This window comes from Neodiprion fabricii, chromosome 3, assembly GCF_021155785.1.
Source record: "Neodiprion fabricii isolate iyNeoFabr1 chromosome 3, iyNeoFabr1.1, whole genome shotgun sequence".
NCBI lineage: Eukaryota > Metazoa > Arthropoda > Insecta > Hymenoptera > Diprionidae > Neodiprion > Neodiprion fabricii.
The window spans coordinates 23,547,111-23,571,578 of NC_060241.1; the positions used below are offsets into that span (position 1 = coordinate 23,547,111).

The 24,468-nt window shown below is 43.4% G+C and overlaps 1 protein-coding gene across 8 annotated transcripts in view; it reads right to left on the bottom strand.

Moving 5' to 3' along the window:
- The window catches only part of LOC124178609 (fasciclin-1), a 224,037-nt gene that overhangs the window by 80,396 nt on the left and 119,173 nt on the right, over positions 1-24,468 (bottom strand). For all 8 annotated transcript variants that reach the window (XM_046562077.1, XM_046562076.1, XM_046562074.1 and 5 more), the window contains exon 2: positions 14,676-14,811. In XM_046562077.1, coding sequence (XP_046418033.1) covers positions 14,676-14,811 — 136 coding nt within the window. The remainder of the gene's footprint in view (positions 1-14,675; positions 14,812-24,468) is intronic.

Consider the following 24,468-nt stretch of genomic DNA (forward strand, 5'->3'; position numbering starts at 1 on the left):
AAGGAATCTCAACTATTCAATTGCTAAAGTTTAATTAACCCCGGGGGTAACGACTAAATGGCTTCTAAAATTTGACGTCAGGGTCCATCTGTAGGCTGGAGAGGTTCGGCTGGGACGCGAGCCTGCGTGGAATTTCATTCAGGAAATTAATTTGGAGGAACCGATCATATCTATCCTTGCATTTCGACCCCACACTCGAAACTACCTATCGCTCACCATCTCGATCAAATTTTCAGCATAAAGTACCGGCATATTTATTCCACTTTAGGTACCGAAAAATCGGAGAGATTGAGCTGCAACGAATTGCAGTAAATAATTTGGATTGTAAATCTTGAAAACTGACGCATCAAATATCACATTCGATTCGACACCCGATGCAAAACATTTTTCGCAATAAAATTCATTGTCGCTCGGTGTGATGGATGAAATTCTATTTCATCGTAATTTGCGCGTTATTATACGTTCAAAATAACTTGTGATTTTTATTGATAACAATAGTCATGACAGTACTTAAATCCTCGACTGCAGGCCAGATTTCTCAACGTAGAATATTACCATCACGTCATTATTATGATGCTGTAAATTTACGTTGAAGAGAAAATCACGCCGAAAACGTGGGTGTAAAATTATCGAAACTAGTAATCTCCTTCAACACTTCAAGAGAAACTGAATAATTATAGGACGGCGATAAAAGTTCTGGATTTTGGAAAGTTGAAATTGTTGGCTTGTAGAAGTAGAGGAAGAGTTCAAAGGAAAAAAAACTTTATCTGTTCTGCTCATAGAGCGAATGTTTAAAAGCACTGATCCGAACGTTGGTCATGAACTCAAAACGTTAACAATGACCGAAATGGAAAGAACAACCGTCGTGCAAGGATCGAGTAGATCGTAAATGAAGCGAAATTGACTGTCCCTAAGCGCGTATTCCCACAAAGATTCGATCGTATCTACTATGCATGCAGCGGAAAGCAGAAGCCACAAGCGTTGAACATGACCGACGTTACGGGTACGGAACGGATAGGCGAACGGCTGAATAATGTGGACGACAGGATAGGTGTAGGAACAACAAAAGAACTGGGTTAGCATTCCAGCGTCGTAGGGGAAACCTATGCAGATTTACAACGCGCATCATCAATATGCATCTCAGGGTTTGAATTATTCCCAGGTTGCGCGAGTGGAGCACGCCTTCCGGACCTCCGAGGAGAAAACGGGTGATGGAAGGAAGAAGATATAGGAGTGGAGAATGAATTGTCGAGTATTGATGACTGATCCGACCTCCCTCGCATCGCATATCTCTCACAAATTCCCATTCGACGAGGAGCATCAGAATTGATGCTGCAAGGATCTTCGGCACGCTTTACATATCGGCTAGATCCTGTACCGACGTTGACTGACGAACCGAGTGATTGTCTCAGATTCGGCGTTGCTGCAGAACAGCGGGAGAAGCTTTCCAACAGATTGAAACAATTTTCATCTCCACTACAGTACAGAACAGACCAGTTTCCCTCCCTGTTTGCATCATCCGATCCCCGATAGCTCCTTCAGCCATGTACGCATGTGGAAACGGAAATGTTGAATTCACAGGTAGAACATGGATCAGTGCATAAGTCCAATTTTCAGCAAAACCAGTTGCAGGTTGTCGTTTGATTGGTACGACGAAGGTGAACCGTTAATTTAATTCGACTTCACAAGGCATTGTTCTCTTCAAACAGCACACCATTTTCGCTCCGGTGTGGGAATCTACGAAGCGAAATTTCGCACAGAATGTATCGTATATTTACTAGACTTTCAAAAGAATTGAACATAAGTATCATTATTTTGCACACAATTCAAATGAAAAAAATAAATAAATAAATCGAACAAAACGGAATGTCTTCCCAAGACGATATAGTTCGTTGTAAAGTCTAATTGGATGAACGGTACACCTTCGGCTTTATGACAACCATCTAGTTTTGCTGAGAAGTAAACCCATACATGCCGATCTAATTACTGCCCACGATTTAATTACGTAACATATGGTTTTTGAGGTTTCAACAATAACCGCAATATACTGGTCCCGCTAAAGGCTGTCAGCTGAACCGATTGTTCCATCGCGGAATCAGCTGCTGGCATGAAGGATCCTTTGTATTGCTTCCAACTCCACGACAGACAGCTGAAGTAAACTGCAGGAGCGTCTGAGTCTAGAAACAGAAGCCCGAGATAGCTTCCTTGCCGAATGAATCAAGAACAGTACGTAGCGCGGTGCGTCTTCCATACTAGGAGAAATTCATCTTCATTCCTCCCTGGTCAGGGTATGCTAGACGTGTTGTTGGGAGCTCATGAAGTGCATCGTGGATTTAGCCCAGGGCTCAGAGGACTTACGGTTCGCCCTCGCGCGGCAGATCCTATCGCCGAGTTGCCCAGGAGTAGACTAAATCAGGTCCTAACCGAGCAGCCGCAGCCGGGATTTCACCTTCGGCAACTTGCCCCCCAGAGGTTCAAAGCGAGGGTTAACTAACCCTGCGACAGAATCACCGCTCCTCAGTGCCCAAGGGCCCAAGCCTACGTGCCACACCCGAACACATTCGCCTATCCCCTGAAGGGCGAGAGATTGTTCCTCAATTACGCCTCGATGTCTCGCTGCAAAGCCAGTTGATCCGCATCAATATTCGTTAGTATTGCCCGACGGTTGTTTCGAACATGGTGATTATCGGTTCGTGGTGAGCTTACTCGGGGCAAGTAATTGCCGGACTGGTCATACGAACACGGTGCTGTGTCGAAATGATTTCTTTTCTTTTCGTTTTATAATTTTTCACTGACAAGGAACACCAGTTTGGTCTACCCCTTGAAACTCGTTGCCGGTCACGCATGTTGTAGAACATTGAAAACTGAAGCACACGTGTGTTGTTTTTTTTTATCGAAAAAATGGGTTAAAGGGGTGAGAACTACCATCAACCTTGGGCACCCAACAGGGTGATCTCTTGATGCGCTTGGTGTATTTAAATGGAACGAACGCTCAAATACATCAAGCTATTCTATCTGACATTGAGAAACCACCTTTGGGTATAGTTTTCACCCCTTTAAACCATTTCTCCACCGATACAAAAATACGTGTCTTTTAGTTTTCAATATTCTACAGCACAAATGAGTTACAACGAATTCGAAGGGGGACGCCAAACCGATGTTCCTTGATTATATACGCATATTTCGCCAGTATAAAGAAATATTCACTTATGCAGCTGCTTAGCAAGCTTCGATCAAATGTTTGAGCATCGAAGCCGTCTGTGGACCGAAAATATATCCGCTCATCTCCTCCCGGCAAGTATATCGATGGACGTCAGAGACAGCACGAGTACGTTACGCAGATGCAGATACTTCGGTATTCCTGAATCAGTCGCCAATCCATGCGCACGCCAACAATCAATTTATGTTAGACGGCTTATAGGCGTGGCACCTGCACAGAGAAGGTTGCCCACCACCGCTTCGCGTTCGCCAGTTGCCGTCGACCAACGCTGCTTATATACATGTGCGCATACATATAGAATTCGGCACTTCATTCTAGAGCCCGACCCAGCCAAACCCGAGCCTAACTCAATGCCCGTTTCTATCCCCATTGGATCTTGTCAACGTTACCCAGGATGAGGTTCCCGAAGATCCTCCGGTGATACGAAGGACTCCGCGTCCTGCTCCCAGAGGAGTCCGCATTCAATTCTCCTGGACATTTGTCAACCGGCCTGATACGCTGCCACACTTTCCCGTTGATGGCTGCCCAATGGGTCAAAATGGGTCCGGACTCCTCCGGTTAGAGCCAGCGCGAGGATAAGAAAGGCAAAATGACCCTCGATTATTAAGACATCCGAATATCCAGCCGCCTAGCCGTGCAGGGGCTTCAGCGTTTCAGAGTATTTTCAAATTTACATTTTACCCTAAGTACTTTCTCTCAATTTTCTTTTTCTTTTCCTCCAACCTCTGAATCTCATATTTTCTTATCGTAGTTCCCCGGTTCGGTGTATTATTCTTTAATGTATGGATATATGTACAATGTATATACACACACACACACACACACACACACACACACACACACACACACACACACACATATGTAATTACATATATATATGTATATGTGTGTGTGTGTGTGTAATATATATAGAATATACATGTATAATACAGTTCGCTCTTCTACGCAACGTGCGTACATACGACATACATAGTTAATACAGGCACCCTAATTTGCCCCTGACGTCCATCACACAAATTATTTATACTCCTTACACAAGCAATTTTCATTTCCCAAAGTGTTTCGCAGGTTGTGTTAGACATACCTATGTAATACATATGTATGATCTCGGACGGGAAAATTGTAATCACTATGCTGCGAATGGTATTCAAGAAATGTAAAACGTATGTCATGTACTGCTAATATTTCTTGATTTCTTGTCTCTTCGGCACTGTTTGCTTCAGCCGGCGTTGCCGTAGGCGTGCAAACATCGGGGTACTGCTTTTCAAAAGACGTTACCAATTCTCATTGTAATCAGACGAAATATCGCGTAATCACGGACCGTAAAATATAGGTACTTTTTCAAAAGTTAATATTTTTTACTCCCTGAACAGAAGCTTTCCTCCAGTGAAGTACAGAAAAAAAAAAAGAAAAAAGAAAAAAGATGAACAATCGCCGTAATAAAACGTCAGATTTTCCCCGTTTTCTAGGCCACAAGATAACGCGAGAAATTCGAATGTACAGTTTATCCTTTCTCCCACAGGACGAGATGCAGCGCGCGTACCTTGCAAGTTTAAAACGGGCAGACATCCCGGCGAGTGAATGCAGACAGGCGTTAAAGACTCCTGCCAGGAGTAAAGGATTCTTCAGAAACATGCAGAAGTGGCGGATCGGCCTCGAGAGGCGAGGAACGAGGTAAAGGGAGGGAAGAGTTTCTCGAACACATCCCATTATGTAGTACACGGGACGGTTATAATATACGGAAAACGCACTGCAGTCAAGCAGTGAAGCGAAAGGCAGGAAGTCGCATGACGTCTCCGTGGAGGCGAGATTGATTTTTTCGCGAAATAACCCAGAGAATGAGATTTTGCTCCGAAGAAAATTATAACGAAGAAGCAGAGTCCTTCGGGAAATATCACCCTCAAGGATAGGTACGTGAGTTTTGCACGCGAGCACGAATATATAAATTGCATAGGAAACCTGGCGTCTCGTTCGTTTTCTATACCGTCCTCCCCGAGCAAACAACAACCGTATGAAAATTAAATATTCTAATTGGCGCAGAGCTTGGACGGCATAACAAGAAAGCGCACAAGTTTTCACATTATTCTCACGATGAATGACGTACGCCTCGGGGTTTTCAGTTCGTGAAATTACGCTGCTCCTGTTTTCATTCCTCCTCGGACGAATCCCTCGCTCTTTCAGAAGTGATGCAATAAGGTTTTCAAGAAAAGTAATCCACTTTTCTCCGAAACCTCGTCTAGATCATCTCGCGCTTTTTGGTAAAATAAAGGAACAAGTTTGCCGAGAAGGACTGGCCAAGTTCACCCGAATCGCCGTCGACGCGAAGGACGAGAAAGAAATCTGACAATTTCATGACCGATGTAATACACCAGAGAGCGTAATGTTCCGCCTTACAGGTCGCAAAAAGCGCTGAAATAATTACTTCTGCGAGCGAATGTAGGGCAAAAAGCCTTTCCCAATTACCCGAAAGTGTAGGTACCATAAAACACCGAAAACACCCTCATTTCACCGTGTCGGTTTATTGTACGACACGCCCGAGTATACGTAATACGTATAATATATAGTGTATACCGATAAAAATCCATTCGCGCGTTGACAATATATTTAATTTTGACAAGGACCCCTCTTTACACCGCCGTGGTCCTTGACTTGTTTGATTCTAACGATGAATTGGGCTGCCTCACGGATTCTGACAAGGGTGCGGACTTGGCGCCAGCTCGATTAGCAACCGAGGGTGGAATTAAATTGACAGGAGTGGCCACCGTGTGTCACTTCATTCCGTAATTATTTGCCGGAGCGCGAGAAACAACAATTTCGCTTTCCAATTATCACTTTCTGCTCTCGCAAAAATGAATTCAAACAAAACCACGCGTTCTGGAGAAAAACTGGAATCGATGGGTGAAAATGCAGGCTAACTTTTACGTAGAGTCCTTCTGCCGTGTCTCGATCGAAAGAATCGGTGGCGCGGAAAGATTTTTAGCGAAAATCTCAAACACGGTATATTTGTATAATAGTGTATACTATGTGTACAATATACATAGTAGGAGAAGGTGCAGCGCAAGCCTGTATCCAGTGTCACTAGAAATTCTCGCGCGAAAGCTCAGCTGCAGAGTATGTATGCTCGGTGAGATTGGCCAATAAATCTCTCTGGTGACGTACCAGCAAGCCGCTTCGGTAATATCGATAAATAGAAACCAGTCCGTGTGCTACCCACTTCCGATTTCAAACATCCCCCTACCTTCTCCTCGCCACTTCGTTTCCGGCTGACAAGACGAATTCAGTAAGTCGACAACCTGCAGCTCGTACCTACTTTTGCCTCGAAAAATCCGTTCGCGTTACGTTTCTCGCAAGAAAATGACCTCGAATACTTTTCGCATATGTGATCGGCTTGATTGAATGGGGAATATTGTCGGTATTCGCTAGGATATGAGTACCTATGTATTTCCTTAACGCTCTCTGCGCAAGAATTGTTTTGGTAAAATATTTGATTGTGAGTAAACTTCACTGTGAATAGGAGTTAAGGTCCAGCGTGACTGCGAACTGCAAGCTGCACACGCGATGTGCATAACGCGAGAAATAAAAGTAAACAAAAACGTGGTTACAACAGAAAGGCTTGCTGTTATAACTCTTCTGCTATCCACACGCAACCTGGAACGATGCAAGTATGTAGAATTCGCGTCTTCTGTAGTTACGTTGTATGCTTTATTCATGCTGTGCCACGACACGTGACTCGTTCGCAAGCGCGAAAAATATACTACGAAGGAAAAGCAATAGGTACCGACGACAACGAGGCGTGGATAAAATGATGGTGAAACCATTTGTCAGCCACGGTCTCTCGTTGCTCAATCCCGCATCCCTGTCGAGCGAATTCCCAAACTTGGCACTGGCTGCGGTCAGCGAGGGGATGAAACTATTCCAGACGCCACTTTTTTTCCCCCGGTTAAAAATTACTGCCGCCAGTTTGCTTATTACTCAAGCATTCGGAATGTTGCTAAGTCGAGATTCCGCAGTTTTCTGAACATTGGAACGAGAAGCTTCCAATTTTGTAAACCGAACATCATACCGCGGCGAAAATATTACAGGCTTGCAGGGGTTGAATAAGTTGAAGCAGAAAATAACTGATGCGGTGGCATGATGACGTCAGCGATAACTGTCAGAAAGTTAAACGGATTGCGAAAAAGAATTCATTTTACCCGTGTAAAGAATGCTCTTCGTCGTTCGTACTTTTTGTTACACGTCCTGTTCGAAATACGTGATTGCTCTGTTTCACCAACGCCAAAATTTATGCTGACACGCTCTCTGACGATAAAAAAGTGAAAAGTGACATGGCCATTTTAAATTTCAGGGGAAAATCCACGCTCGATTTCAGTTTGTCGAGAAAAAAAAAAAAATAAAATAAAATAATTTTATCGGAAGTTTTAAACGAACGATATTTAGAAATTTCTCAATGGCAATCACGTTCAGAATTATGCAGATTCGGATGTAGACGTCTGTATAGAAAATAAAATTATCCCTTTTCTCAGAATGATTTATACATTGAATTGAATAATTTTATGCATGGTCAGAAAATTCTTTCGAACAATCGTTTGTTCAAGATTTTCGACACGATTGTTTATCATATTTAAAAAACTATACACGTTTTCCATGAATTTTGAGCACGGAGCTTTTGTGCCGCAAAGAAAGTTCTAGCGATGACGCGTGAACCAGCTCCTGCATTCAATATAATGTAATGACCGTAATAATTGGAAGTGAAAAGGGAATTGAAATGTAAAAACAGACTGAGTAATAAGAAAGAAAAATCATGCTCTCCGGAATGTTGGAATATTAATGATAATAAGACGAGATCGTTTTATTTTGTCGTAACCGCCAGTAAATCCAGACCGGAGGTAGTCATATTTTATTTTCACATCAAGTCCAGCCCTCGGGGGAAAAGGCGAGGCTCTAGGCTACGTTGAAGGGGAAGAGAGACGAGAAGAAGGAACGAAATTACGCTGAGCCGAGGGTGAAACTGCGCCGTACGAACTGGTATTCGTTTTAATACTTCACCCAGAATGTCAGCTGGGTTGGCTGCGCGTAACCATGAAATCGGAAACCGAATTCAACCAGAATTGCTTGCAGGTTTCACATTCGTCTGGATTTCGGTTCTACAAGTGTTTTGCCAGATCAGATCACTTTCACTAAATTTCACGCTAACAGGATCACAGCGTGGAAAAATTCACGCTGCGACGAGCTTTCGAGCCTTGGTTTTTTTACACAAAGCTAATGCAGAGTCAAGAACGCTATGAGAAACATATTTTGTCATACATCGTAAATATTCACGAAAGTAACTCTTTCCATGTTTCGCGTGAAACAATCGACTCAACACCACCGAAACCCTGATCCCACCTGAAGCGGTGCTCTTCGTCTAAGTACTTTTGATTTCTGAAAGGTGCAATTCCGCTCCGCATTGTCCTCACTTCTCATCCAGCTGCCTTCGGCATCCGTCTATAAGCGCACCCTATCAGCCCCTTGTGCACCACCGTGAACAGACGCGGGATAAGTGTGACACGTGCCGCCAAGCTTTTCAAGAGTTAGGAACAGCGGCTGCCTTCAACGATTTCGTCGCATCAGCCAATTTGCAATGGAAGGTGTGATAAACTGCAGACATCGAACCCGAAGCCGGCGCTGACTCCGAGTCGAAATATTAGAGACACTTGGGAAATGCAGCTGTTGCACTTGCTCCGGAAGTGCAGGCTAGTTGCCAAAGATAACTGGCCGCCATTTGCGTAATAGCTAATGTAACTTCGGCTTAGACAAACAACTCCCGAGACTTCCGAGGCTTGTTGTCCCTTCTCAAGCTACCAAAGTCATATGGCTAAAACTGGTGCTCGACTGTGCAACTCACGCGAGGAACTCGTATCCGCGAAATTTGCAAGGATCATGAAGAGTCCTGGGGATAATGATCGACTGCAAGTCGGTGCAAAGTGCAGCCTGCCATAATGGCCAGTGCTTTTCGCATTCGCTGTTCTTGGAAATAACGGCGGCTTACAGTGGGAGTTCCGTTTATTTTCAACGCAGCTGATGCGCTACTTCAATCGGCCAATTAGGTACGAGAGTATCGCTGCAGCTTCATGGAACAGAGCGACTGAGCGCACGGTTTGAAAAGGAACAAGGGAAAGCAGAGGTCTTCTTACGATTCGTTTATTCCGCGGTAACCAGCTGCACACTGGCAGAGGGAAAATGATGAATTAAGGGAGGTGCAGCGCAACACTTTCAGGCCGCAAAACAACACGGTTGAACGGTGGAAAATTACCAAACTTTCTAGACTAATTGTAAAACTTTCCAGGATATACAAAATCGCTGAGACGGGGTTTGAGGAAATCTGGCTTCCACCCTGATGAGAGAAACATTATAAACGCTACGAGAGAAAAACGAGCGACGCGAAAAACCGGATTCAATTGCATTTTATCCGAAGCTCTGTTTTACTTTGATGGAAAACTTCTCAGGTGAAAAGTATAACTACCGCAGCAGAGTCGATCGAGAGATCAAACTATGACTGCGATTAATTGGCATTACCTGGAAATGCTTCAGATCAAAGTTTCCGCATTGAGAAAAATAAAACGTGTCCACAAAAGATATCGGTAACAAGTTTTTCATATTATTTATTTTTTTTCGTCTCATTAACAAATTGCCGTTCCGTAAAACACCGAAGCACTTGGGACGTCTTTATTTCGAGTCAACGGTGCGTCAAATTTTTCCTCACTGAAATCGGTTTTTTCCCCATAGCGCGACCTCTCGTAAGACTCGTGGGAAGTACCATCGTCCTTTGATCATTCATGCCCCTGCAACCGCGAACTGACACGCAAAATCCTTCGACCTTCAGCCAAGCTCGATCAGATAAGTATCTTTGAGACCTCGCAACGCGGGTCACGAACCGTTTGAACCGCTGAAAAGAATCGGGCGGTGGCGATTTACTTTTTCTTGACACACCGAATCGAAATCCCAATGAGAATATCGCGTGTATCCACTCTTGCGGCGTAAGACGGGGGCGTCTGGCCACCTAAGACAAACACCTACACCGGGTCCTAATGTAGGGTCGCTACTCCTGATCCACCCACTTATTCTTGCAGCGGTATGACGAGCCCTTGAATTCCCAAGCCACACGGCGCAGCGTTGGTTTTGAGAAAGAAACACGCTATTCGGAGGTGAAATACATTCCTGTGATGATTTTTTCCTCGGAAAATTGGAGATGCATGACCCATGCAGTCGATGCACCGAAGTCGAGTCTTTGCCGGCAAGCAAGTTCATTACTTCGAGTTTCCTGAGTATACCTGCGGTACATGATATTCCACTCATATCCTACGAAACTTGACTTTCAAGCTTTGCATTCGAATCTTGAGACTGGTAACAATGCAAATAAAGCGGCACCCTGGCAACGGTAGAAGTGGTAGAACTTACGACGCGTTCCCTTCATCTTCGCGATACAATGTAACCAGACGGGGCTGCCAACCTCAAAGTCTTAAGTTCTACACAAAGAGCCGCGCAGCCAAGTCATCTGCCGTACCTGTATACGTGCCCAAAGGGTGCTTCACTTGAATAAGTCCACTGCACGGTATATCGTACCAGTGAATAGTGAGCTACTTTTTACGCCATTCCATTTCAGACGAACGGTAATTTTCAATTCGAAACAAGGAGTTCCTATAAGACGATTATGATTTTCTCCGACTTCCGCAGCTATAATACACAGTATTTTAAGTATTTGAAATTTTTAAGACAACGCACCAACTGTTGCCGAGATTTTCCTTGACTTTAACATTCGAATCCAAAAATTCTTCCCGTCTTCATTGAACCTGCAGGAATTGAGTGTAAACGCATTAGGACACCCTGTGAATAACCCCGTGTAGTATTACGTGCAAGTTCGTATAAATGTACACACCTGTGCTCGATTCTGTAGAAACAAAGTTTGCCCGGGGGTCGCGGCTGCGAAAATAAATCCTCGAAGACGAGCTAGTGGAGAAAAAAAGAAGCCACCAAACAAAGCTCGCGTCGAAGCACATTAAAGCGCCGGAGGGCATGACGTTGGCGACGAATTAAAACTTCTATATTTATCTCCGAGTAAAACTAGAATTTAATAAAGACGCAATTTGCGCCATATGGACTAGGGATGTATAACAATTTGACTGGCTCAACCGGCCAAAACCGTTGACTTGGTTGATTAACTAATGGGTGAAGCTGGCAATTTTTAACGGCCAAGACCGGGCACCCGTCCAAAATGGTCGAAAGTTAACCGGTCATTTGGTTTTTATACAAATTAATTTTTTCCAATTCAACCATAAACTGGTCAGACGTTTAACCGTTTCGAACGGATAACCGATACGAACAGTTCCATCAATATTGTTGTAGGTAAGCGGTCGGATGACACAGAATTTCAATCCGGTCTTTTTCATCAAATCTCTAGCACTTATTGCTGTCGTCAATACAAAAAAAAAAAAAAAAAAAAAAATTGCCACTTGTTACAGTCTTTTTTGCGTAAAAAAGTGTGATTTCTCGAAATATGAGCTTCATTTTTGGCCGCTGCGGTAAATATATCCAGCTGTAATCCAGTGGCAAAATTTTCAATTTCCATTTCGTCGTAGGGCTGGATATTACTCGAAATTTTCTCCACACTCAGCCGAGTCGACGCCTCATCGGTTTCCTGGATTACTGAGTCAGCATTATTCTGATATCCGGCGAGCAAAGGTCAAACGATCATTATTCGAACGTTGTGTAACGACTACTGATTACCCTGGCCCTGGAAAAGTCCGCAAATAAGGCCTCTGATGGCTGTCAGTGTGAAAAAGGCCCTTGGTCACAAGCCCTTGTGGGAAACGAGCCGGCCCCCACCCTCCTTGGCGGAATTTCGACCTGACCTGGCTCGGTTTCGCTTCGCCTCGGCCCACCCTCGCGGGATTGCCATTCAACTTAGATTAAATATGAAGGAGATCTAATGAACGCTTTCCCTTGACTCCCTTCTCGGGATCCCCCTTCGAGCGCTTCTTCAAGCCATGGTTGATAATAATGGGGGCAGGCCTGCGGATAAAACGGATAAATTGAGGAACGAGCGAATGGGCCACGTCAAATTTTCAAGATCTTTGTGCGTGCGGGATAAACGTCCCGCGTCGTTACCCTCCCACACGAATTAGTATAATCGCATTATACACTGAATGAGAGATCTTCTCAATCCTCATCCCTCGGCACTGTTTCAATTGATACGCCTGCCTAAAAAACGTCTTGATTTACGTGCTTGTTTTAGTCGAACGTCGCTTCGCGAAAAAAATATTGTCAGATAATACATTGATGAAAGACTGCTGAAGGGGGTCGGGATTTCAGGATTTCATGGGAACTGATGAAGTACATTCAGGTTGCCAGATATCAATTTTTCTTTCATCTGGTATGGCAAGTTCTGGAGAATTACAAAAATTTGTTTTTCATGTTTATTGTTTGAAAATTACGTTCCATTTACGCTCAAGCGTGTAAGATTTTTTGCCTTTCATTTTCTTGAAATTTTAACAAATGGACGATATCTTACAGTGATCGATAAAAAAATTTACATTTGCATCCTGTAATACCAGTTTCTGCTACATATCTATACATTCGGTTTCTCTCAACCATGTTATCCGAAAACTGGCTGATATTTGACTGGATAACCGTGAACGTAAATTCACGTAATCAAGAAAACTCTCGAAAAATTGACAAACTGAGAGAAAAAAGAAGAAAAAAAAAAAAAACCAGGAGAGACCCCATTACAGCAAAGTTAGTCTGAACCGTTGAAATCACGTACACCCCATAAGACGAGTGAGTTTCAGGGATAAAGTTTCGGTTGCGAAAAAAAAAAAAAAATTGTGCACCCTGTTAAAAAAAAAAAACTTGTCCACCTTGTCGTGACTCCTCGGAAGTTCTCCGTGAATCCGGTGCCTTGTTATCCCGGAATTTTACGAACGATCGGTTTTTCCGGGTCGTAACTTGGCCCGGTATTATAACGCGTCGCAAACCTAAGCCGTATAAGGTCGCATAAGGGGTCCTCGTCAGTCCCTTGCACGTTCCATCACTTGGTCCAAGTGTTTTCAATCAGTGTCGGTGATCGATGACTGACAATTAGATGACTCGCCCCTCATGCCCGCCTCGTGGCCACGCTCAACTCGGGGGATTTGCCGAGGGTGGCTCGGCTAGATGATCTAGGCGGATGTGGACCGCAAGCAATTAAATTCTCCCCCCCCGAAGAGGAAGGACGGGGCCCCGCCTCAGGATTGATGGGTACCCGCTAATCAATTCTCTAATTGAAATTAGCCGGACTTCGTACACCCCCGAGTGTTCAAGGTTGCGGAATCCCCGGCGGATCATGCGTCGAGCATTTTGACATCATCGTTCAAAAATTACTTCAAAATCGGATTTATTATGGAAAAGACGCGAAGGTCTGAACTCTTCGATAAACGTGTAAACCCAAGATACGATATGCTGAATTCCGTGGAATAAAATATACAATATTCACCGTGGCGAACGGATATTTCGTTAGGATACGTTGCACACGAGATTTCGTTGCAAAGGATTTTAATTTTTTTTTCCAAAACGCTTAAGCACTGTAAACTGTACAAAATTATAGCACATATTTTGAAATTTCAAAGTTTTTGAAACAGATGTTCTTTTATCGCGCAATCTTTTCGTTAGTGTCAACTTTCCCGAAAGAAGTTTAGTCCCATTGAGTACGTGTTTTTTTTTTTAGTCGTCGGTATCAATTCAACAAATCGGTCAAGAATGGCGAATTTAAATAATAATGAAAAAAAAAAGAAAAACAGTGACGAAGTTAGCCCTCAAAAATATATCGGTATGCTTCAAACTCATTCTAAATAACTTGAATAATGTAGGAATGCTATTGTGGAGCTCCGAAACTTTGTTTGCAATACGTACGACTAAGTATTTTATGGCAGAGTAGCTGCTTTCGAATTTCATGTCCTTACAAATGAACTTTATTAGGTTCCTAAGACTCCGCTAACGACTTTTTATCATTCAAACAATTCAACGATTTTTTTACGTAACCTCAGTACTACCTTCAGCGAAGGGGTGAACTTCTTCAACTACCGGAAGAATTGCTTTTGCAATTCATCTAATCGTAAGCCTGGCAAAGCCAGAGTAAAAAGCGTGGCATTTTCGTGCCGCAAATTACCTGTTAAATGTTACAATGTCAGGGTGTAATCACCGTTGTGATCCAGCCCAGCATCACTCGTGTCACCACAGCGAGCGGGTGTCTCGGTGAACAGATTAAAGGACATATTTCACAGAGATTTACGCGACACGATGACGTGCAACATGTCAAAATTATGACAGGATAAAAACAACGCGACTGCAGTTCTTAAGTGCAAGATAAAAAAGAGTCGAGAAATGTATTTGCTTGTCGATCTCAACTTATGGGATTTGTACAGCAAAAGAACAAGGTACTCACACATATGGTAGAGAACCAAATCATCGGTGTTTCCGAAGTAGTTTTGGAAGGCCTTGTTCGTCGGAGCAAAAACTGTCACTTGTCTGTACATTAACGTATTGTTCGCCACTCGACTTGCTTCCAATAGTTGATAAAACTGCAACAGAAGCACAACGAGGTTTATGGGTTAGTAAAACAAATATTTTCTGTTCATTCGGCTGCAGTGTCCCAACTTTTTTTATAACCCACCAAGAAAGGTGACGAAGAAATTTGTAGATTGATTAAATATCTATCTGAAAATTAAATTCATTGCCAAATATAACTGGGAAGCTAGAAGTTACTCGGACATAGGTAAACTCGAGGGAAACTTGGATTTTTTACAAAATCAATTTTTAGCCACATTACGAAAAAGTTTATAAAAATGTACAAATTCAATCATTAGTGATTAAAACTGAGTCTTGGGCTTTTTCAAAATCGTTTAAAATTTTGTCTAAAACCGGAAAGGTTAGTTTTTAGTTTCCACTTTGGGATCCAAAATTTCACCAAGCTTTTGCAGGCGAAGTCTAGCTGTACGCAGGGAACTTTTACTCCCTCGAAACGAACGTGAGGAAAAATTTATTAGGAATAAAGAAAGAAAAAAAAAAGTGGTGAGGTTAAAATTAAAATTAATTTTTATTCAAGGGCGACCATCGACATTGGAGCGCGGTACATTTTAACGACCCAACGGGCTGAGAATTTAATTATCCAGCATTATAATGATGTGATAAACTTGCGGAACTACGGCCGTTTAATAGTTGTGATTAATTTGTCTCTCTTCTCGTACCTATATATTTACGTACTTTGACCACTCGGCTTTGCTAAGCAATCTAGGCATTTGCGTCAACTCGAATGATATCGATCTCACGAAAATTGATCGGCACGTGGTGTTTCACTTCGTGTTATATTACCTGCTTCGACAAGTTCTTACCATTTGTCGTCTTGAAAACTCATTTTCAGACGATCTGATTGTTTATGACTAGCATTAACTTTGTCCTTGTTGGTTTTACGTATTTTCATTTTGTTTTCTTACACATGCACGGAATCTTTACAGAAAGAGAGAGAAAAAGAGCGCAGTATTCTCACTCGAGCATTAAATACGTTAATTTGACGAGGTGAACCTTTTGGCCTTTGTTCGCATAACATCATCATCATGCATCACTTGAAATAAGGTGAATCAGGTTTGATTTTTTTTTTTAAATGAGGTGAAATGCGTATAATTCAGTCTTTGTAAAATAGGCTCACACCATTCCATATCAACAACAAGAATAATAATAATATAATGATATTTATTTGAGTCATACAACTCAATATAGACACAATAACGGAAATAACGGTCAAGCTTCTTTCAAGCAATAATTCGAACGAGTTCAAATTTGGCGTGTAAAATATCCCATGCGCGAAAAATGAGAAAGAATAACGATACAACCATCAAGGCAGGCGAGGATTGGTAAATTTCTATTAATAACGAACGCCCGTAATCTCGCACTATACAACGTCGCCGAGTCTGTGGTAAGCTGTTAATTAAAGTAACTGGCAATGACGTAATTCGGGCGTTTCTGCGGCACCCTTAATTCGCGGAGCAACTAAGAACACTTTGTTCCAGAGTTTTAACGAAGATATGTTGTTTCTGGTGTCAATTGAACGACGGTCTCTTCGCCGCGCTGGGCTGAAAATGAGTCAATTGATTCTGTAAAACATGTAAAATAAACCCGTCATTCCCAATGCACGTCTTTGTACAAATTTAGAGATGACGTCGAGCCGTAGCAACGCATTGATTTAGGATTCATCATTACTCGATGTACATTCGTAGGCCACGGTATGATTAGGATCCTTTGATCTACCGGTAATCCGATCCGGTCTCAGTCCCGGCAGGAATATTACTAATCCATGCGAAACACGTGCGCAAATCTAATACGCACGATTTCGCAAACTAACAATGAACCAAGAAGTTAGGGCATCTGCCGTTCGTAAGTTTACGAGACATTTATGGGTACATGTATCGGGGGTTATAGCTGAAGGTAGGTTGGTAGGTGTGTGGGTATTATACGTATAATATATCTCGTATCGTGGATACGCAGGGTGTAAATCTTCTTGTCAGAGACACGGAGCAGCATACGCTTACATTTGCTTTTTCTTAGTTTGACAGACGCGGTGAAGGTAGTCTCGAAATCATGATTTACTCAGTGTTCTTTCTGCATGTGCAGTTGGTTTTCCCGAGGCGATTCATGCTGGCGAATGCGATTCACGTATTCAATATAAGAGCTTTTACTGGCCGCCGTTGACGTATCGAGCATTTATTATATATATACCGATGCATTTTGCAACGTATGTTTCAGCCGCATCCCATTCTTCCACCTCCCGACATTTCAACGTTTTCCTCGATCATACCGATCGCACCTTGTGGCAGGCACGTACGACGTACCACCGCTACGATTTTATGCCGGTATTACGTTCACGGAGGAAATCAGAGTCCACTGTATTCCGATATCCACCTTAAAGCGACAGTAAAACCATGCCGGTGTTTTTAACTTGCATCGGTTCTTCGGTAGATAAAATATCGTACTAAAAAACTTCCCCCGTTTTCATGTATATACAATATAGAAAACTGAACGATGTAGCACGCGAGTATCAAGAATACAGGGGATGAAATCGTAGCGGGAAACTTCTATTTATCATTTTCGTACTTTTGTATGATATTGTAAATTTAGGGTATAGGTTATACAAAGGTACGTAAGATATACCAAGAGCTAATCTCAATAGTAGATCCGCGAGTCATCAGGTCACACAATTGCTCCTATGTAGCGAATTGGGCTATATTATTGTAACGATACGTTGGAAACGTCGCACAGTGTGTAAAATATTGCAGGCGATTTTTGATCAGTGAAATTACGAGTGAATTTTAATCGTTATTGTGCGGTGTACCAGTATCTGTTGAGCGTTGTTTTGTGGCGAGGTTTCATAGCCGCGAGTGCCAAACATAGCCGGGGAAAAAGCGAGCTTTCACAAGTGCATTATATTCACCGTGCGAAGACAAGATGAATGAAGATATAACGAACATCGAGGTAAATTGGATTTTGATCGTTGGTCCGACCCGCTGTGGATTATTAATGCAAATAAAAATACGTCGAATGAAGAACGACGCGAAAATGAAATCGAAAAAGAAAAACAAGACGCGAAATGGGCTCTCATTATTTTTCCCCTAGCTTTTCCAGCACTCGCACATCCAGCGGTATAAGCGGAGCTTGCAGCTTGGCTGGATCTCGCGGCGTTATCTTCGTGCCGAGATTTCGGAAGTAGCCGGTATCCAAACTGCGTCAGATCCGCCTGTCTCAATCCCAGCCGACCCTTCAAGTCGTTCACTCTCTCATTGTAACCCCGCGAGCATCCAGCCAGAGCGGACCTCGAGGAAAGACAACGCCGTCGTTCCAGCACCGCGTCCCGAGTATAAATTCTCATTTTTCCTCCTCCCTCCATCTCCATCTCCATCTCCATTCTCAAACGAGCCACCCCGCCACCCCTTTGCTCCGTCATTTTTGTCCCGTATATTAAGGGCGGCTTTTGTTGCAGGTTTTCCGTAACGGCTGGCGCTGCTCTGCAGTTACGCATCGTCCTTATGAAGGAACTTTTTTGTCCGTGCAGCCATAGCTGTCGAAATTCACCACTTTCATTCCCCTGCAGAAATATGATCTCCTTTTTTCTCTCTCCTCTCTCTTTCTCTCTCTCACTTCCTTCATCCCTTGTCTCGAGTTACGATCTCGCGCTTGCCATCCCTCACACCCGCTCCTTATCTCACACGGATTTCAACCTCGCCGCAATATCTGCCCGCGGTCTCCGCGTCTCCGTTTCCACCGTGCCACGCGTCCGCGTCTGTCGCCGTGCTTAACCATCGTCGAGCGGCGTTATTCGAGGTTTGCCGGCGGTGTTTGGGCCGGATTAGCTGATTCGGTACCGTCGGACGCGCTCGAGGTATTCGCTTTAATCTCGGCGCATCCCAAGGTGCTCGAGCGCGAGGTCAAACCGAGTTCATCGGATCCGGGGTAGCGAGGCGAATCAAGGGGATGGCAGTGGTTATCGGTTGAGCAATTTCTAACGCCAACAGCCAACTCGAGGCTTGTCCTCTTTTACTCGTACCGCGTGTGAAACGCACTTGATTTTCCAGTTTTATTCTCTCACCCGGCACTACCTCGCGTATGAAAACTTCCATTCGCCCTTTTAAATCATGTCGCACTCTCCGAGCGTTTTTATATCGCTAATTGCTCGTTACATGTTTATTACCTGTAGTTGTAGAACACGCTCTACGGTAAACGGCACGTGAGCAATAAAATTGTTTGATTAAACTGATGAAGAGAATCGTTCGAACAACATTGTGTCGAGCCGTGGATAAAAATTTTGCACGCCTCTGTACTTTTTTTTTTTTTTTCTCTCTCATACAATCGTTAAAATACCGTGTTTTGATCTGAATGTGAATGGCCGGATGAAATTTGGCAATGGGAAACAAGAGACGCGTGGACTCGAGTGCGGGAAACCTTTCTTCACGAGAAGAAAAAACAAGAAAGTAAAAATTTCAGGCTAGGTGTTACGAAAATGCGAGACGTGGCTTATGGGCTGGGGTAAAATAAGCACGAGGTTCCTCGTGAACAAAAGGAAATTTCACCGTGGTCGTTGGATATCGTGTTTGGACTAGAAAGCACGCGGCCTTGTCGTCCTTGTCGGTATTTCATTGGACACGGAAGCGTCAAATGTTCCGTGAAAGCTAACGAATCGTATCGCGTTTAATGGATTTATGACTTACGCAAGCGACTAGGGTGTGAAAATAAAAAATTCCGAACGTAAAGTCGATTTTTCACAAATTCCACAAGCCTTGGTGATTTGTAAAGAATTCATTCGTCGGTAAGTTAAAACGAGTCCCTGATCGACTAAAATAGTATAAATAATAGAATAATCGTACGATCGCTTTTTAAAGTCAACATCGGCGAATAAAAAATATTCATTCCAATTGGCGCTTTCAAAATATCTGACTATTAAGCATCGACTCTTTCAATGAAATTCAACTTGATCAGTTTCTATGTCACTTGTTAGTCTCTGATTTTACAGTGCTTTTACTTTTATTGGCATTTACACCCGGTGCATCCTTAATGGATGCAAATTCCTGTGTGAGCAGTTGAGCCCGATGTTCCAGCGTGGAATATTATTCCGTTCAGTGTTTACAGCGCCGCCGCAATAAGCCTGGAATTGGTTATACGGCCAGCGCTTTAGTAAACAGTAACAATTGTACCCGGGTACCGGTTTACAGTGTTTGTTTATAACTGTATACATCCGCATTCGAGTATTTGCACTGGTTACGTCTTTGGATTGTGCCTGCCCGTCTGCCCGTGCGCGTTTTCCCCGCATCGGTACCTCGTACCAGTCCAATTTCGTTTTTGTTCTTTTCCGATTCATTTTCCCTTTTTCACTTTCTCCATTTCTTTCATATCCTCCCTCCAACTCTCTTGAAGTCCGTCCAAGGGACTCCATTAGTCGGGCCAGCCATTAGCCGCTCCGAATCCCAGGACTTTTTTTTACAGGCCTTGCAAGTTCTCCTCCACGCAGGCAGGAGTAGATTTACGTTACGCGTGTGTAGGTATAAATACGAGAGAATGGAGGGAAAGACGAATGAATAAAGAAACCCCAGTTTCGTCGTAGCTGGGATTTTCGTTTTTCAAACCAATTTACCAAACGCCACTGTTTGTGCTGAACTCTCGCGTCAGAATCACATTCACAAACGGACGAACCAAAGTGAAATGCAATCAATGCCGCTGAACGATAATGTGTCAGCATCTTACTTAGCAGTTCGCGTCTCGATGGCTTTTACTTTCATTTCGAATGACGAAAAAGGAGTGTTAAACGAACTCGCGTCCTTCTCTCTCCCTTCCTCCCCCTCAACCCTCAAATGTAGAGATATTTAAGCGCGCAGCGAGGGTGTAGATACTCGTTAAAGTTCACTCATCATCGCGTCTGCACTGCCTCAAAGCTGTTAGATGTATCAAAAGGGCAAGGATAAGGGAGGGTTGACTGTGACACACACAGCGATAAGTGCGCAAACCGGCAAATGGCGGACATAAAAAAGATGTACGCAAGGGTCATAGATAGTGGAAATCGGATGAATTTCACTCTTCGTGTTCTTTGAACATAAAAAATCCGTAGAGTCTTTTCGTGCAGTCACGATCGTGACTTGAGACATTTTTCACCTTCTCTCGAAAGCACGAAAAGGAAAGAAAAACGTAAACTAATAGCGTAACTCTCCTATGTACGTGTAATCTCGAAATCTTATGCAATAACTTACATGATCCCACTTGCCAATAAAGGCTTCAAAGCATCACGTCAGATTTCATGATTCATTATCTACGGCATAATATGAGACGAAAATATCTCTCAGATGTATAAATGTCCCGAATTCTAAATCCGAGTGAACTGAAATTCATCCCTCTGAAAACAATCCCTTAAGACGCGTCCCATCCACCCCTCCAGTTTCTGCCATAAATCAAGATAGAAGGGATGCTTCTAGGCAACTCTAACCTACAGTGCTCACCCTTGTGCGAGTGGTTGATAGACTGGAAAAAGAAAAGATGGATGGCTATTGTTGATTTAGTAGAGTGAGTCAGATATGGAAATTCGCATTACACCGGCGAACAAACACAGGCGGAAAATTTAAATTATCTACAGCATTGTACGTACATGGGGCAGTTTGTTGGATGGGCGACAATGTGACAATAACAACGGAACTGTCGAAACCTCACTCGATGCTGACGTTATCGGAAAGTTGCTAGCGCACAATGTTCCCGTTTGTGAATTTTACGCACACAAAGTCTCGATTCGAGATCTCATTGTCGGTTCCCAGGCGATAAATAAATGATTCAGAAAAGCGACGACCGCCGCGGCAGTCCGAACGCGCGCGCTTACAGGATGTCCACTAACAATTGGAACGTCATTGATTGTACCGGTAATTGATAATCAATGTTTGATATCCCCACTAGACCCGGTCACATCCGCCCCGCTCCGGGACCTCAGTTTCTCTACTAATCCATGCATGGAGTGGCGGTCCCTGCGCTATGCGGAACTGTCCTTGATAAGGGCTGCTCTGCACATTCGCGAAAATCTTTTTCCCCACGGGGCACCGATCGCGTTGAATTTCCTGCGAAGTGTTTTTAACCAAGAGGTGGGATTTAGTCGAGCGGTCTCGGCACAATGACTGCCAAATTTCAATGAGCTGGAATTGCTGTGGAACAAAGGGGAACCTTTTTTCGACCTGACCAGGCACTGAACGTCAAGATTTCCACCCCCAGTCCCAAGATATTGAAAACAAAAGGCCGTTCCGCTTTTGCATTTGCCATTTTCTTGGCTAGTATTCATCTCCAAAGTTTGAACCTTACGATCAAAACCGCAGAACCTATTCGAGCACCGAATCCTGCATATTAGAATTGTGTAAATGGTTTGAGACTTTCAGGTTGAACTGCGATCCGTATCAAATACAATGGAAAGGACCCAACACGCGAGTAACACGCGTAACTAGCTTCGGTGGGTGATCCGCAATGATCCTAGTCCGAAGTATCGGCCCGATTCATTTCGCGCTCAGAATGTTAAACGCAATGGAAACGCGGAGAAACGGCGCAGGAGTTCGAGCTGTCTCTGAAATTCATACAAAAGAAACAAACACTCGGCACTTCTGCAGTTTCTGGCTTATTGTCAGTAGGCACTTCATATCCACCGGTGGGAATGCAATTACGTGGTGCATGCGGTGTCGTATGACCCAGTTGCCGGCTCTTGCCGACTAGTTACTTGACTCCCCTCGGTAAGGGTGTCGCCGGTCACTAGCTCCGATGACGAGTCGATATTGAGAATCAGGTCGGCGCCTTCTTTCCTTCGCTTGACCTGCACACGTTGGGATGTACAGCGAATGTCGCTTGAACGATTTCAATTTACACTCAGAGGACAGCCACGTACGCATCTGACGCGTAGCGTGGTTGTGATGGCTGTTGGATGAATCGAATTCACTTTCATTCGTTTGCTGACATATCGTGATCAAGCTCGCTTGTGCTCTAGCGATTTCAACAATCACGCAAACTTCTGTGCATGTGCAAATAGGGTATCGATTCAAGTACAGATGTTATCATATTTAATCATCGATCCACCAACCAGTATCAAATTTGACCAATTAGTCAGCTTCAAGTACTGTGGAGTCATTTTCGAAAGTCGTGGGGATTAAATCGCAAGGATTGAAGTAGCTTGCACGCACTTTTTGCGCAAGATGTTGGGAGCGATATGGGACAAAGTGCCGAGTCTTGGACGTTTCATGTCGCAATATCGCGTGTGGGGTATTTTCGCTATGGACGAAGCAATTACAAAGTTTCGTCGTGCAGGTTAATCTTTGTCCCCCATTTTCTAGTCCCCGTGAACATAACACAGTTCGCGTATAATGCGTGCTGTGCTGCGCACTTTCGTTCCATTTGAAACCTGCACGTTGACGATATTTAAAAAACCAAGAATGTATCATCTCGTGTCACAACGCTTTCCCGATCGTTTCCGGGTGGTGCTTCTTACCATTTCTAGCCAAATTCCGATAAAACGGCGAAGTTTAAATTGGCCCGAAGTTGACAGAGCCTAAAGATATGCTGGGCAAATCCCGGTCCGTTCTACCAAACTTGCCGACCAACACAATCTTGCTTAACCAACGTTGCTCGCTGTTGCCGGGTTCAATTCTGTAGGATGAACTTGCTAGACGGCCCAGAAATTGAAATAAAAACCCCTTGAGAATAGAGGTAGAGGCGCGAGAGGATCGCCTCGGTAATGCACGTGCACCGTCAATTCAGCGAAGTTTACGGGGGTGAAAACCCATCCGAAGCAAGTTTGAGAAATTTTGCAATATTCATCGAACGTACATCGCGACGGATCCGCGGTTAAGCTCGTTGAAGTTCTTAAGCATAATATTATAACGGCATAAACTGCATCGTAGTTTAGTTTCTTAACTTGATAATGGAGTATCGTGCTTGATCAGATCCCACCGTTTCTTGCCGGGTTTCTACCCACCTTCTAACGCGTGCAACGGACCGCTGAGGTTACCTTAATTACTTCCAGTTTTATTTTACCCTCTGCAGAGAGGAGGAAAAAGACGAAATGGGGCTGGGCTTACAGGTATGCGCGCAAGTTCGAACTTTCGGCCAAGTTCCGTCGTCTCGATTAAACCGAGTATAATAATTGAGAGGTTGTAGGTGAGCGTACTTTTCGCTGACGCGTTGATCACCTTTAAAGATGTACCGGTCGAATAGGACATACGGGTGAATAAAAAGAGAAAATGTTGAAATAAATATTGCGAAAATAGTTGATCAATTTGAATATAATTAATCTCATATCCCTCAATCTACGATAAATTTTAAACGCGCGAATTTCAACAGGAAAAGCTCCAGGATCAATCGATTCTGAGCAATTACACTATTCAATTATTTGTTCAATATCAAATGTGATCAGTTGGTACATATTTAATAAATATGAACTCATTTCATTCGTCAACGAATTCTCTACAAAATTACCTATACCGAATACACATTGATTCCTTTGCTTCTCCGTTTATAACAAATCCGTTGACCGCAAAATCATTACATGTTACTCTATAATCAATGACTTCATAGCCGCATTTACGCACATTGTGTCATGACTGTGATAATTTATTGCAGATAATTTGGCGAATAGTCTCGAGTTCGGTTCGCGATACATCATAATTGGAAATAATAAATTTTTTGTG